The sequence below is a fragment of the Parus major genome, chromosome 3 (genome assembly GCF_001522545.3).
Source record: "Parus major isolate Abel chromosome 3, Parus_major1.1, whole genome shotgun sequence".
In the NCBI taxonomy this organism is placed as follows: Eukaryota; Metazoa; Chordata; class Aves; order Passeriformes; family Paridae; genus Parus; species Parus major.
Genome location: NC_031770.1, coordinates 94,717,655 through 94,733,574, shown reverse-complemented (window position 1 = coordinate 94,733,574; position 15,920 = coordinate 94,717,655). Strand labels below are relative to the sequence as shown.

Here is a 15,920-nt window from a genome sequence, read left to right as displayed (position 1 = left end):
TTTATAGGAAAAAACCCAAAACCACAACAAACCAGCAAAGCTTAAAAAAAGAATGAGAAACTGCAAGCAGTGTACAGATGAAAGAAGTAAACATTTTAGAGGATAGCTGTGTTTCAAATCTCAGTACACCAGTGGGCTGGTATGATGCAAAGTACATAAAGGCATCATATTCTCTATATTAGTAATCAGATGAGCGGTGAAGTAGTTAATGTCACTTCCTGCTTCTGTCTCCTGACATCAGTATCTCTTCTGACAAACCCTTTTACCAAAGGATATGAGCCAGCTCCTCTGGTCCTGTAGGGCCATTTTTCCATTGTTCTGATCAACAGGCTATCTGTGCTTGTGGACTTAAACCTTCTTGAACTTTTTTGACTTAATCCTTGCACCTCCTGTGCCCAGGATGCCAATGTCTTCATAAATAACACTAGATCTCTCTGTTCCTATTGCCCAGAAATACTTTGCATGTCACTACATCCTTGTATTACATTCTGCTTTTTCTTAATCGTTCACTGACAGCTCTTAGACCTGTGACCAACTGCTACATTTTAATCAAGTTTTGTAATAGATTAAAAAAAAAATCTATTATCTCTAACCTTGCCTTTCTATTTAGTCCATCATAACATCAAGTTCATTATGAAAAATATATTAATTCTGTGCTGATCAGTCTTCTCATCTTTGGTAATTTCTGGTTTTGTTATTTAAAATCAGTAATGGGATTATGTGCCTCAGTAGTACCAAAAAGACAAAAACTATGTCAGAAACTGTATGTGCAAATAACTTTGAGCTCTGTCTTGTCACTACTATATATAGAGTTTTACTTCCTCTTAAAGCAGTGAGAAGATGTGGAAGTGGAATGGAGAATTTGCAATCAATTATTCATTCAACACTTTTTGTGGAAAAAAACAGATCTAAGTCTAGAGCAAGAGTTTTCATTACAGACACTTGTTTCAATGGATTGAAATTGATCTCTAAGCAGAACATTTAGGCCAGCTGACAGTAGACTTGATTTTCTTAACTACCTCTCATGAATGATAAGGAATAATTTGGGAATTCTCCAGAATCACTGACTGTACATTGAAAATCACTCCTCTTGCAAATGCCTCCGAAAAGCATGATCAGCCAAATTGTCTGGAAAAGGATCAAAACAGAAAAAAAAAGCTGCAGAACAGGTAAACATGGTCAGAAAGTAAAAGTAAGAAGCAAAAGAAACAGAACTGTCACACCATCAAAAATGCAGACATATAAAATGGAGCAAGTAGCAAAAATAAAGATAGGAACACTCATGATGGGATAATGCACAGCCCTTTCAAGAACGAAAAGATTGGAGGCTGTGGTGGAGCTAAAGGGTGCCATAGGCATGCCAAGTGGATGTTTTTCAGAAGTAATTAGGTTTTTCTGATATTCACCTATTGACACTTCTTGTTTTTGCATTACATCCTGGACTCTGCCCTGTCCAAATGTTTTGCTACTTTTGCTACACAATTCAGGCTGCCAATGAGAGAAGCTTTAACCTTAAATTAGGTTTAAATGTGTCTTACTTTTGTGATCTGAAAATAAGAAACTCTTAAGACTGAAAAGTCAAACAGCTTCACTGAAAAAACCTGATATTCTGTCTCCTACTGCACACCAAACATTAGGACTGCACACACTAACATTGAGCATATGTCTGAGGAGCAACCAACTGAGCTGTGGGGGTGACTGATGAAGTTTCTTTCTTCAGCCCTGAAACACTGTATTTTGGATGACCTGGATTTGTGGGTACCTGTTATTTTGCTCAAGCGCCCACTTTACATTTGATACTTAAAGAAAGTGAGTATCCCCCTGAAGGACAGAACCTTGGGCCAGGTTGTCCTCCTTGTCAGATCTTGTAGCCTCACTTGAGGATTTCCTTTGCTTCTGGCTCCTCTGGTAATGTTTGTCCTGCTATTCCGTCTCCAGTAGCTCTGGGGCTGCCAGCACCGAGTGGCCCCAGAGGCAGCAATACCTGCAGCAGCTTTGGGAGAGCAGCAGCTGCAGTAAAGACTTCACTGGGGTGATAGCAGCACTAATTGCTTCAAACTATGCTTTCGAGAACACTTCTGGTTTAGATCCTTTTCTGTGGTTGTTATGAAAGTGAGGCATAAATTTATATCCAGCCATTACTTATAACAGGAACAATACAAGAAGCAGTATGTTTTTTCCAGTTTTTTGTGGTGATTATGAGATGGCTGTGGTTATTTTTAAATTGGTTTGTTGCTTCAATTAATATAAGTAAATATGTTAAATTCAATGGTATCTGAGCAGTATGCAGCTAGGAAATAATGTGGCATGTAAAGAATGAGCTATTCACTGACCCTTATAACATATGGAATTGCTTTTATTCAGTTCTTCACTGATCATGGCTTTTGTAATGAGAGAACAGAAGTGTACAAGTCACTACTGGATTTACACATTAAGGAGATGTTAACAAAATGAAAACAGATTTTCAGACAGTGTTAATTTTTTGTATGGACCACCCTGTCCTTGCTTGGGACATTTTTCCTAAGGAGATTTTTCTCTACATGGATGAAACTGAAGATTTAATTTTTTTCTCGTAACATTAACATGAAAGACTAGTGTGTACACAGGTGCATATAGTCCTAAACTGTGAAGTGTGCCACTTCAGAAAATCCACAATCAGGCCTTGGAGCCCTGAGACTCTGCCCAGATGAATGCCCAAGATGTGTGAGCCACATTCATATTTAAGCAGATCATTGTTAACACCTCCACTAACATGTTCAGGCCTAGACAGAAGTAAGGTCTTGCTTAGATATGAGTAATATCTAACCTGTGTTGCTAAAATAGATGTTTCAGCTCTTCTGACTACACATGACATGACACATATCTGCCTCTCATGTCTATTTTCCCAGATACACATGTATAGTTAATCTCAGATTAAAAATGCTGATACCCCAAAACTTTATATTTCCTAGGAAAAGATGGAGAGCCTTTCTACCTCTTGGACCAAGAAAGAGTTTTACCTTTGTTTCACTAACACTTTCAGTAAACTACAAAAAGAAAGCTTCACAGTAAAATGTAGTTTTGCTGCTCCTCCCAGGAAAATGGCATGGCAACAGCAAGTTTAACCAATTCAAGCCAATCAAGGAGAAACTTCTTTCTATCAGGTGCCAATTTCTCTGATTCTCACGTGCTTAGTTATATGGTCCTTTACAAAAAAAATTACCTTCTGAAATTCCCTTCCAGTTATTTCACTCTTTCTCATTTGTACCATCTATAGTTATCAGAATACACGTGAGAACAATTTCTGAAAATTACTTAAGCTGAATTTCTGTCCCTGGAGGAAGATCTGGAACGTACTGTCTGGAAGAATAATTCATTCCAGGCAAGAGAAAGGAATGGTCTTTTTAAGAAATTGCATTTGCTGTAAGACAGCTGATGGAAAATACTTAAAACCAAGAGGAGAATGTAGTATGCCTAAAAACAGATATCAAAGTATCAGCAGAACTTCTAAGTTTTTGTAGTGGTAACTTTCAGGACTGTGTAATTATAAGCCATTTTGAACTGACTGGCATGAAAAGGGAATCTTTCAGGGTAGGTGGGTAAATAAACAAGAAGCGATAGCAATATTCATGGCAAAGGTTGCACCTTTCATTGGATGTGCTGACTCAGGTGAGGCTGCTAGCACTGCACAGGAGGTGATCTCATCTGCAGATAGGGATCATGAAAACCATTCCACGGTGCATCCTGCCTACACATGATCAGCAGCTGTCTGAACAGTGATGATCAACACCTTAGGACGTCATTGTTCTCACATGCTTCCCATTGAAAATCCTGATAAACCTTGATTTTTCAAACTGCAATTTGAATTCATCCACTGTTTCCTAAGGAATCTGATTCACAGCTAAACACTCATGACAAACAAACCCATAGATAAAAGATAAAATAAAAAGGTAAAATATATATGCCACCTATAATAATATATACTAACATATAGCAGCATATATATTCATAATAGTACTCATCTATTAAATGATCTGTTTTAAATGTTCCAAGTGTTCTTCCTCCAAATCTCACTGCAGGCAAGAGAAAGCATGGCTTCAATGAGCAGTGCTGCAAAATGTGTGTGTGGCAAGGTCCTGAGCTGGCTTTGAAAAGAATCTGCCTAGGAATTCTCCTCCAAAAGAAGACCGAAACTATTTAAACAAAGAAAAAGACAGGTTTTTAACAACAGTAGGAGTTTTATTTTTTTAAACAACTAGAAAAGAAAGAAAAAGATTTTTCAGGTGTTCTCACAAGCTCCTTGCAAGCATGTCCTTGCTTTCAAGCTAACCAACAACTTTTTGAGTCATTGGCTAAGCCCTGGCTTATGCCCTCTGCTCCTAGGAGGCTCCTCAAACCCTCTCTGAGAAGTAACCCCAGCTGTCTGCTCCATGTCTCTCAAACTGTTCTGGGCCCTTGCACTCACACAGAGGAGCAACCCTTGTACTTCTGTGCCACAGGGTTCACCTTCCTTGGTGTTTTTCAGTTATTCAAGTTTATAAGAGTCAAATAAAATGAACACCATGACTCCAAAATAGAAATGGAATTAGGGATCACTCAAGCACCTTCTAATGTTTTAGTTTTTAATCAAAGACCTAAAAACCTTGTGTATTGAAGAAAAGGGGCAGGGAAAGCATGAAGAAGGATGAAAAAAGAAAGTTTGAAATGGAAAAATAATGACTGTGTTCTTTTAATTCTGGTGCCTCTGATAAAAGTTACAAATAAATATTAGAAGTATGTTGCTCATGTTGGTCTTACAAATTAAACAGGGATTATTTTTTTTTTTCCATTTACAGGCTAGTATTTTCTACTAAAATGCCTGCCAGCTGCCAGCTTCTTAATAGATACTTGTGAAAGAGGCCAAGGTCTCTTGTGGTCTGTTTCTCCACAGAATAGGACATCTTAATTGCACCAGGGTTTTAAAATATTTCGCTTTTTTGATAAAACAGAAAAAAAAAAGCAATTAAAAATCAAACAACAACGCAGTCTCATTCGCACTCATTACTATCTAAGACCTGTTTTGGCTGTTCTTCTGCTAGAAAAATAAGAGTGAGAATAGAATGAGAACTGGAAATGAAAGGAAAACAAACAAAACAAGAAAAATCAGCAGAAAAAAATACAAAATTTGCTAATTTTCTAAAATTCTTCTACCTAACTTGCAATTTATAAGGATCAATAAGAGAGCCTTAACTCATATTTTAAAGATACTACCACTTTCAGTCAGAACTGGATGGGAATAAATTATGCTTTCCCCAAGCTATGCAAAAAGAGAGAAAGGGACCAAACCAGCCAAATACCCATTTTGAGGATGAGATGGGACAAACAGATGAGTGGAGGCCAGTGGAGCATGTACAGCATGGATCATGGAGAATAAGATTACTGTCTGTGCAATTGAAGAGAATTGTACATTACATTGATTTACATGCAAAATGCGCCCATATCACTACAGATTTTGGTAGTGGATTTTTTTTTTCTGCATTTGTTTCTTTACCATGCTCTGTTTTCCTTACTCTTATCTAAGTCTTGCATCTGGAATGGCCATTTTCCTCTCTTGGCAGGTCATTATAAATTCAAGGGCCAACAGGAAAAGAACATGGCTGCAAACATGATATTTTGGTCATGATACCGGAGTTACAAATCAAGACCTCTGATTTAATTTCCATTGTAATTTGGAGTTCACCCCCTGGGGCAAAGAACATTGTTTTGTTTTGTTCTCTTTTTAGTACTTATTTTTCTGCACTCCTCCATCACAGGGCTGTCTTAGTCTCTAAAATAACTTAATTCTAACCAGAGACTGTAACAAACAACAGAACATCAAAGGTGACTAAAGGAGGAAGATCAAACAGCAATTAGTCAATCGGGGGAGCAATTAGAGGACACTGAAAGCGCCCTTAGGGAGAGAAAAGGACTGAGCTGGCCCACCCTCGTTGAACAATCATACTGGCTTTGATCAGCCTGGAAAGCATGGATGAATTAAAGGAGGTCTGTTGATAGCCTCAGACAACCTGTGTAGCTGAACACACCCTCTTGCCTCTTGGTGTACCTTGGTATTTGACCCGAAAGTTTGAGAAACTACATCTTTCTAGTATATTATCTTTAAACACAAACATCTATATGGAAAAATATATATTCTTCTGAATGTCCTGTTAAGTATTGAATTGCTTCTGATTTTCCAAAGCCCTTAGTTAAACTTTTACTCCAATCAAACTATAGTAAATTGATTTAGCTCCATAAAAACTGTTGCATTTCACTGGAAACTAAGGTCTGATGAATTGAGCAGACCATTCCTGTTCCAAACTGTGTCATATTGGTGAAGTTGCTCATGACTCACCCTTGAAGCTTGTGAGGCATCTTGCCTAAACTGGTCACCCAGGCTCAGCTATTGTTAACAATGAGGTGTCATTGCCAAAGGGCAGGTCAGGTGATGAAAAAACCAGATGATGCCTGGAGGGGATGTCTGAAGACCTCTTGGCCAGCCTCCAGCTGAGGTAAGGGCTATTGCCAGCAATCTCTTATAGCAGTCATGGCTTTGTCTAATCAAATGGCGAGAATCTTTCAGGAAGACCATTCCCAGCATTTCCATGTAACCTCTGCCAGTGCCACACTGCCATTCTAGTAAAAAAATTTTTTACCCCATATCTAACCTGAATTTCTCACACCACAATTTATAACAATTACACCTATATCACTGCTATTATATTATCTGCCACTGCAAAAAATGGCTTTATCAATGTGTGTACTTTCTCTTCCAAGTGTCACAGATTGCTGTTGGATCACAACCTTAACCAAACTTCACCAGATGAAATATACCCAGATCCCTCAGTCTATGCTCACAGGTCATGTACTCAAGGCCATTTGGCATCTTGGTGTTTCTCTTTCTAGCTTCTTGCCATTCCTTTTGGTCTGGTAAGGCAGAGCAGGATGTGTCTTTCCAGGTGGGACCTCATGCGCACTAGCTGTGGCGGAAAGCGTCTTACCTCGATCTGCTGTCTATGTCCTGATGATGCTCATTTATTTAAAATTAAGAACAGAAAACATCTACACTGCTCTGGAGAGTTGAACAGCATTTGTTCACCACTGCCTTCAGGACCCTTCCTAGGATTTGGTCCCTTCTGGCAGCCAGGAACAGGGCAGCCAGCCCAGGGCATCAAGCACCTCGGTGAGGACTGGGATGAGCCAAGGCTGGGTCAGGATTTTGACCTGTGGGCTGGGGTTGGGATCAGGCCCAAAGGGGTAACCAGTGTCCAGCACAGCCCTGGGATGTGTGGGCAGGGCTGTGGGGATGGGGATGGGCTGAAGGCAGGCTGGAAATGGCAGTTTGTTTAAAAGCAGGTCTGCTTGCCCTCACAGGGGCTCTGGCCTTCCCCACAGCAGCTCCCTGTGCCCAGGGACCAGCTCTGCTCTTCCCAGGTTGTCCCAGCACTCCAAGAGCCAGGCCCCTGGGCTCAAGGTGCCCAGGATCCACCCAGTACCCAGCTGGGAGTGGGCACAGTCCCACAGCATTCATCTGTCTTCAGAGAGGGCATTTGGTTTTATTTATGATTGTAAAACCTGTGGCTGGTGGCTCTGATTCTCTGGGGCCTCCAGGCACAGCTGCAGAACAAATCATAGCCTTGAATCTCTTCTGGGTGAGGTATGGCCTCAGTGTAGACAAGGGATTAAACTAATAACACCCAATTTCCTGCTATATTGCTATTAAGGAAAATTACTCTGATGGAAACCAGGACCTCATTGGTTCAAGTTCTTTTCAAGTTCACATTTTTGTTTGGGAAAGACTCTTCAGGAGAGTTTTCTTATTTTCCTTTATCATCACAGGCAAATGCTTCCATTGTTTGTTGGCTGGCCATGCTTCTTTCCATTCTAAGTGGCTTGTCAAAGCAGGGCTTAATAATATTTTTTTTCTTTTATTCAGTATTTTTCTTAGCACATAATTAAAAAAGCCAGAAGGATAAAAACAGATTACCCTCCTGCACTATCTACTTTTCAATCCTGGCTTCACTAGCCAGTGTAGCTATGGTGCAGGTTGATAAGTGTTTTACTACTACTGTGCTACCTGTGAGAGTTGTGTGGCATCAAACCAAAAGAATTAGGTCTAATAGATTCTTATTGCACTGTTGGAAAAGATACAAGCTTATGGTTTATTTTCCTAAATATCATATACGGGGTAGGCAAGGTCCATTTGCTGCATGTAACAAACTGTCCCTTTGAAAGGGTGGACACATTAAAATGCACTGGCTGAACGAACAGAAATATGTGGCAAATGTAAGTTATACTGGCTGATTTAAGATACAGTAAGCATCTTTCCTTGAACACATGCACTAGTACCAGGTAGTCTGGTTGAAGTGACAATTCAAAGACAACTTGGAAGACAATCTTTTATCTTTTCCTTTTTTTTTTTTTTTGTCATTCATCGGAATTTATTATTGTAAGGAAAATAACAACACTTGTTCTGGTGTCTGCAAGTCACCAGTCAAATAAATTTACCCACCACATTTCACAGCTAGGCATTTCATAAGCTACTCTTGTTTGAACTTGGAGGGAGCACCTTTTATGATGGAACCAGTGAAGGAATAATTTCCTCCAGAAATTCATATTATATTCAGGAAAGAGAATGTCAGTTTTTAAAGATACCAACATTACTATCCCAAATGAAAGAAGGATTGGTGAGTATGTAGAGACAATGTCCTCAATCTTCTTTGCTGTGCCAGCAAAGATATCATAAACCCTCAAATGGCCATGGTCAGAGAAGTCACATTGTCTCTGACAGATCTGGCTATCAAGATGCATGAGGTGTTTCAAGAATGATGTATCTGAGTATTGCCTAAGTTTTTCTGGATAGTTGAAAAATGCTTAGGAACAAGCATTTATGAATTTTAATAATTGCATTTAGCACAGTTGCTGACATGCCATCCAGCATGTCATCTCCATGACATTCACTTAGCATATATAAAAGAAAGAAAAGGTAAGATTCTATGCTTTCAAAACCAGTTAGAGTTTTGTTTCTGCCTTTAAAAAATTAATGTTCACATGTTTAATCTTTACATCCCTGTGCTGGTATATTATCATGAAAGCACTTTAAATATAAGTTTCTATGGTGCTTCATTAGAGATTTTGTCAACCTGGTCCTCTTGACTCTTACTGTTATTATTGACCAAAAGGTTCTAACTAATAAACTAAGTCATGTCTGCTAAAGGCAGTGCAAAGCATTTTCACTGTCAGATATCTGGAGATATGTTGAAATGTCTAGAATGCCTGATTTTATATCCTAAGATAGAATATTAACATGGAGATTTAAACTAAACAGGATTTGAGTATATATTTCTTATACCTGAATTTTTAGAAAAACAAAAGGAAAAAAGTATTAACTATTTTATCTTTTAGTTTGGGTTTGGTTTTTTTTTTTTCAGTACCTCAGCAAAGCAAAATCTATAAAACTAAATTACTGGTATAGAATAAAACCAGCAAGTGGCAGTATTTGACAAAAATTTGTGAGATGGATAGGAAACTTTTAAAAGCAATTGGAGATTTACACTCTATCTAACTATAAGGTAATCACTTCTGCTAGCATTCAGAAAGAAACATAACTCATTTCCAGCCTAATTTTTATTTTTTTTTTGTTAGGTCAACTCTTCAACTAGAGAAATTGGAAACAGAAGACAAATTTCCCATGGATATTTATATGCAGGGTCAACAAAAATGACCCTGCACATTTTATAAAAAATCTTCTATAAAAACCAGCTAAGAATAGAAACATATATCAAAACCATTTGGAAGTTTATTTATCAGAAACCTTCTCTGCCATCAATTTAGAACAGCATGCAATGAATATTAAAATCATACATTTATAGGACTGTTTAGGAAAAGACCTTTAAGATCACTGAGTCAAACTATAGACTTAACACCTCATTTTTCTGGATTCCACAGGCCATGAAAAAATGTCAAACTTATATGACTTATGAGGCATCACCAACATATTAACCAAGAGCCTGGAAGTTGTATGTAATAAAGTAAATGGCAAGAATGCTATAGCACATGTTACCTCTAAATTGCCAAAGGACAATGAGTATCTATGCACTTTTATTCTCACTATCAGAATTACATGTGTAATAGCACAGATACTTCTGAGGCATAGTGCAATAATCTATTGAGATCCTAAACACTAAAAACTTTTCAGAACAATTTTAATTTTCTATAGAAAACATAATTCTAACTATGTACTTTTTTTCCTGAACGTCACTGTAAAGCACCAAAATTACGCGAAGTAAAATGTCATCATATTTTCCTAAATTCTGCAAATATCCCAATTCTGTACTATTTCTATATTACCATGTTTAATTATCTAACCTCAGATGTTCTGCTGCTTTCAGTACAGGCTCTGCAGGATGACAGATTTACAGCTGCCAAGCTGCTCTAATGTGAGTGGCATTTCTGCAACAAAAACTTACTTGTGCCAACATTTGCACTTTGTAGGTCAAAAGCGCCTGAGGTTTTCCTGGACCAGGAAACAAATTTAATTTTCAGATTAAGACATGCTTATATCCCAACACTGATTACAAATGCAGAGGAGGTGATACACATAGCATCTGCTTGATGAATTGACACTGAGGTGATGAACTTTTTCACCTGCTTATTCTGTAAATTCTCTTCTACTTTAGACTGGTATTCTCTGCTGTAAAACAGCTGTGGATGTATAGGAGTTTCTGAGCAACTTATGTTGAAATAGTAGACTAAGCCGAGGTCTGCAACAGTATTTAGAAGTGCAACCAATTTGGAAATGTACCTAACTGGTAAGAGTCTTCTAGGAGTCTCTGACCACCCTAGAAACTCAGTAATCATACTGATGGCATGTCAGTAAGCCCCCGTTATCTCCAGACACAGACTGAGCCCACAGGCTCCCAGTTAACCACTGGGGTAGTGAAGGATCTTTTAAAGGATTCAGGACACAACCCCTGAACAGAAACCCTAGTTCTATACTTCCATTAGCTAACTACTTTTAAAAGATATAAGCAGTTATGTTGCTTTAGAGAAGGAAACATAGTGACTCAAGAAAAACATAATAAAAGATAATGAATCATCTCAGTGTATTTTAATTCTGTGCCCATTAGTGATATCCAGCATCACAACAGACTTCCAGGCTCTGATTTTCTTGATGAGGTATTCAACTTGATGTTAAAAAGGTAAAAAAAAATTGTCCAAAAGTCATTCCCAGACTCATGGGATAGTGAGATTCAAAATAACAGAATCACAGAATGGATGTAGTTGGAAGGCATTACAATGAGTAATCTGGCCCAACCTCCCAGCTCAGGCAGGGTAATTCTAGAGCACATGGAACAGGATTGCATCCAGACAGTTATCTCTAGCGAGGGAGATTCCACAACCTCTCTGAGCAATCTGTTCCATGAGTTATTATAGTAAAATTTCAGGCAAGAATGGCGTCTACATTGTTTTGTGAAGAAAAAGAGATTCAGGCAATGCTGCAGAAATGCTATGGCTTACTTCTGGGGTAAACCTGGGGGTTCTGACATCCATCATTTATAAGAGAATGTGTTGTCAGACATAAAAGGTTAGTTGTTATTGCTGTTATTGTCATCATAGAAATGATGTGCCAGTGCTCATCTGGGAAAGGCAAAGGGTTGGAGATAAGGTATTGATCTGATTAGGACTGACTGATATCACAAAAGAATGACAAAGTATTTAGGGCAATGTTAGAAGTCTCAAAGGCAATCTAGTTTTTTTTTTCAAAAGTTTCGTTTTGAGAAAGTGTTAAGATCATGTGAGCTGTGGCTGCAACTATTATCCTTCTACGTGACATTCTAGTGAGTCCTCTTATACCTCCTTGCCTGTGCACTCACCTACCCAAAACCACCACCAGAAAGTTATTCAGGGCAAATCCAACATATTGACCTGGCTCGGAAGTAAAGGTTGCAGCACGGGACAGTGCAAGGGTTGTGTATGTGGGTTTTCAAAGCAGGGCAGAAATGGAAATTTGCTTGTTGGACTTGCTTCTTCTCATAAGGGATTCTCTTTCCCTGATCTGTTTGTCCTCATCTTTTCTCTTTGCTTGCTCTTCTCCTTTCCGCTCCTTACCCTTTCTTTCCCCTTCTCCACTCCTCTCATTTTCCCTTCCTTCTCTCCCGAGGTTCAAGCTGCGGTCCCGCTCAGGGGGTGCCTTCTCGCTCTGTCTCCCGAGGGCGGAGGAACATCAGCCGGGGTGGCGGGCGGACCCCAGCCCCATCCCGGGCCCGGCGCTGCCCCGCGGTGCGTGCGCAGGGCGGCGCGGAGCCCGGCGCGGGGCGGCCGCCCATCCCTCGGCCGGCCGGGGCGGGCCCACCGCCGTCCCCTCCTCCAGCCCGCGCTGGGGACGGGATCGCCCCGCCGCCGACCCGAGCGGCAGCCGCGGCCGGGAGCGGAGCGGGCGCCACGCGGATCTGCAGAAGTCCCTCTCCTCCTTCCTCTTCCTCCTCGCCCTGCGCCCGCAGCATGTCCCGGCGCGAAGCGGCGGCCGCCCCCGGCCTCTGCCTGCTGCTGCTGCTGCTGCTCCGCAGTGGGGGGCTCTTCCCCGCCGCCGCCGCGCAGCCGCCGCCGCCGCAGCGCGGGAGCGTGTGGTGCCCCAGCCGCTGCCTCTGCTTCCGCACCACGGTGCGCTGCATGCATCTGATGCTGGAGAGCGTCCCCGCCGTGTCCCCCCAGACCACCATCCTGTGAGTACCGGCGGGGGCTGCCGCGGCGGCCCGGGGCAGGGAGAGGGGCGCAGGGAGGCAGGAAGGGAGGGAGGGCAGAGCAGAAGGCGGAGGAAGGGATGGATACCTGGGGTCAGAAGCACTGGGGTGGGTGGCGGCGGAGCCTCAGCTCTTTGTCTGCGGTCGGGGGAGGGGGCCGGACCCGCGGCGGTGGCTCTGCCCGAGGGGCCCGGGTGTCCCTGCGCCGCTCCGGGGCTGCGCTCGCCGCCCCCGGCCCCGCGGTCCGGCCGTGCCCGGCGCGCTCCTGCCCGGCTCCGGCGGCGCGGGGTCGGGGCGGTCGGAGCTGTGCCCCCGGTTCTGTGAGGCTCTCAGAGGCGCATGTTCTGGTTAGCTTGCGGGCGCTGTGTCCCAGCTTAGTCGTCCCTAGAAGGATTTCAGTACTTCCTTAGACTCCTGTTTAAAAGCATATTCAGTCTGTAGGGAGATCGATTGGGACATGGCACTTTCTGCTCAATTCTTAGACATGTTGGGGATGTATGAGCAAACCGGGACCCAAACCCTGGGCTTGCAGAAAACTAACCCAGCTAAGATTCCCGCAGAGATTTGCGGATATTAGTTAATAACCACTTTTTAGTTCAGGCACATATGTGTCAGTTCAAATGCCCGGCCGTTCCTCTGGTCACTGTTTTGGGTGGGATTGGATTGGTATAAATTTCAGTATTGACAATGATTGGCATTTAGTTCACATTGATTTGACTGAAACAGTTACCTTTCCAGGCATGTTTTCCTGCAATAAAGGCAAAGTTCCAAATGACCATCACACGCTATTTTGTTTCGTGGCTTACTAAGGGGAACGGATTTGTTCCACTGACCTGCTTATATGTTACTTGGGCTCAGAAAGCTCTTGGCACCAGCCCTGCCCTTTCCTTACACACAAGCAGCCGTGGAAGCTGAGCACAGCTTGGCCCTGGGAATTTTCTGCGGGGCCTCCTGTCATAAATTAACTTGTGACTTTGTCAGATATTTTCAAAAGGGATCTATAAAGCCTTGCTGTGTTTCAGCTTCCAAGTATTATTTAATGTGAAGAGTACAGTCATTTAGCATTAACTGCGTCCCTCTTTGGCAAGAAGTGCAGGCTTTTGGCAGAATGGGATTAGTCCTGGAGTACTTGTAAACCTTTTAGGGAACAGTACAGGAAGTGGGTGGTTAATGTTTCTTACATTTGAAACAAAGTACATTTACAGAACACCTCTGCCTTGAGATTACAGGAAACCGTGTAAAGCTAGCTTTCTGAATCATCTTAAATGTAAAAAAAACCCCAAAAAAGTCTTAGAGTGTGGAGTCAAGTCTTAATGGCTTGGTTTCTTCTTAGAGGTAGAAGGGTCTGCAACAGCAGAAAGTATTAGATTAAACCTCACCGGGGTGGAGCTCCCCTTACGGTGGGTATTTATAATCTTGCAGTGAGTCAGAGGAGAGTGTGTGAACAATGCAAGCATTATATTCATCTAACCCCACTAATATATCGGGTTGTCCAGTATCTCAAATTTGAATTATCATTCTGGTATAATGCAAGCTACCATGCTGCAGAAAGAATGCAAAAGAAGTTAAAAATGTTTTCAGCTTGACAAAGAACAGTTGTTTTCAAAATATGTCTGTGGATGATCAGCAGTCTTCAAAACCTAGTGGTGACCTTACTTGTCATTTAGTAATGGATATTAGCCTTTCTGGACAACTGACTGGGGAGCTATTATAAATAAAATAGGCAAGTATTACATCTGTGAAAACTCAGTTACTCCTTGTGCTACAGTTCTGATGAATGGCTGTGAATGGAAAGGAGCTGGGTCAGAAGATAGTCAGGCAATATGAGTCTTTGGGACAAAGAACAATGGTACAATTTATTTAGTAATCAGTAGTTTGAAGATACCAATCATACATAAATACCTTACCAGTTTTATATGAATTGCCCACTTTTAGATGTAGGAATATAACTGTGCAATAACTATTGCATGTCTGAGGTACTCATTGAATTACCACTCATTTTCTTTATTTACCTGTGATGTTGAACTGTAGCTCTACATTGCAGTGCTCACAGAGGTGAAGCCCATCACCCACAGAGGGTTTCTACACTCAAGAACAGCTTATTTTTTAAGCCTGAAAGTAGGCAGTTATTTAATCTCTGGTTTGACTCTAAATGTTTGTCTTTCAAGTGGTGCCTGTATATTAAATGCATTTTCTTTAGTAGTGGTGTTGATAGTTAGATAATTGAAAATAATAAATTAATTTAAATCGATCACCTTCCCCTTTAAAATAAAAATTTAGGAAATCCTGCAAAGTGTACTGCTGATGAGCTAAGTCCATTTTTACTGGCATTGATAAATTCCACATTCTCATCTGTTTTATTTCTTACTTACAATATAGATTGACTGTGCAAAGTAATTTTGTAAAACAATATCACCCTAAGTTTTTTCTCGTTTATAAGCATTTTGCTGAGTACTAGTTCTGAAAAATGCCTCATTTTGGAAGCTGAGTTGACTTTGCTCTACTTCACATATAATTTGTTACATGGATTGAAACAGCATGGGGCCCAGACCAATGGTGCAGCCAAGTGCTTTCCCCCACATATCAAAAATGTCTACTCCTAATCTCAGGCTCTCTTTTGAAAACTGTTCATAACATTACTAGCTGCTGACCTTGCCAGTGCTGCTTCTGGCTGTACATTTTCTCACTCTCCCTTACTTCTCCCACTTTCTGGAACTTCCCCTTCCCTGCTGCAGGCTGGGATCCATGGTTTAGATTGCTTCTGCAGTGTGGATTCTGCCAGCCTTGAAAGAGCTCATGGAGCCTCGCACAAGGTTTCACCCAAGATGAGGTTGTTATCTGGGCACTTTTTTGGACTAGGACCAACATCCCAGTCACTGTGCTGACTTCCTTTAAAAGGGAGAGCCATGTACAAAATGGTTTGAAAAACTACTTAATGTGGTAAATACAATCATGGAAATTTCATTTCATCTCTGACTAAATATACAATGCTTATATTCACAGAAATTGCTGAAAAGTAATTATATTAAAGCATTTAAATAGTTGAGGAATGTAAAATTCTGGGTATCCCCTCTTGATGTTGCCTCCTCCCATTCTTGTATCTCATCTTACTCTTTTTAGGGGATTTCTGTGTTCTAGAGCAATTTCTTGAAAGTAGTGTTGATAGTTTTGGCATTTGAATAT

At 41.0% G+C, this 15,920-nt stretch overlaps 1 protein-coding gene across 2 annotated transcripts in view; it reads left to right on the top strand.

Moving 5' to 3' along the window:
* The first annotated feature begins 12,367 nt into the window (after positions 1-12,367).
* PXDN (peroxidasin) overlaps positions 12,368-15,920 on the top strand; it is an 82,554-nt gene continuing 79,001 nt past the window's right edge. For both annotated transcript variants that reach the window (XM_015620480.2, XM_019006130.1), the window contains exon 1: positions 12,368-12,719. In XM_015620480.2, coding sequence (XP_015475966.1) covers positions 12,499-12,719 — 221 coding nt within the window. In that variant the 5' untranslated portion in view covers positions 12,368-12,498. The remainder of the gene's footprint in view (positions 12,720-15,920) is intronic.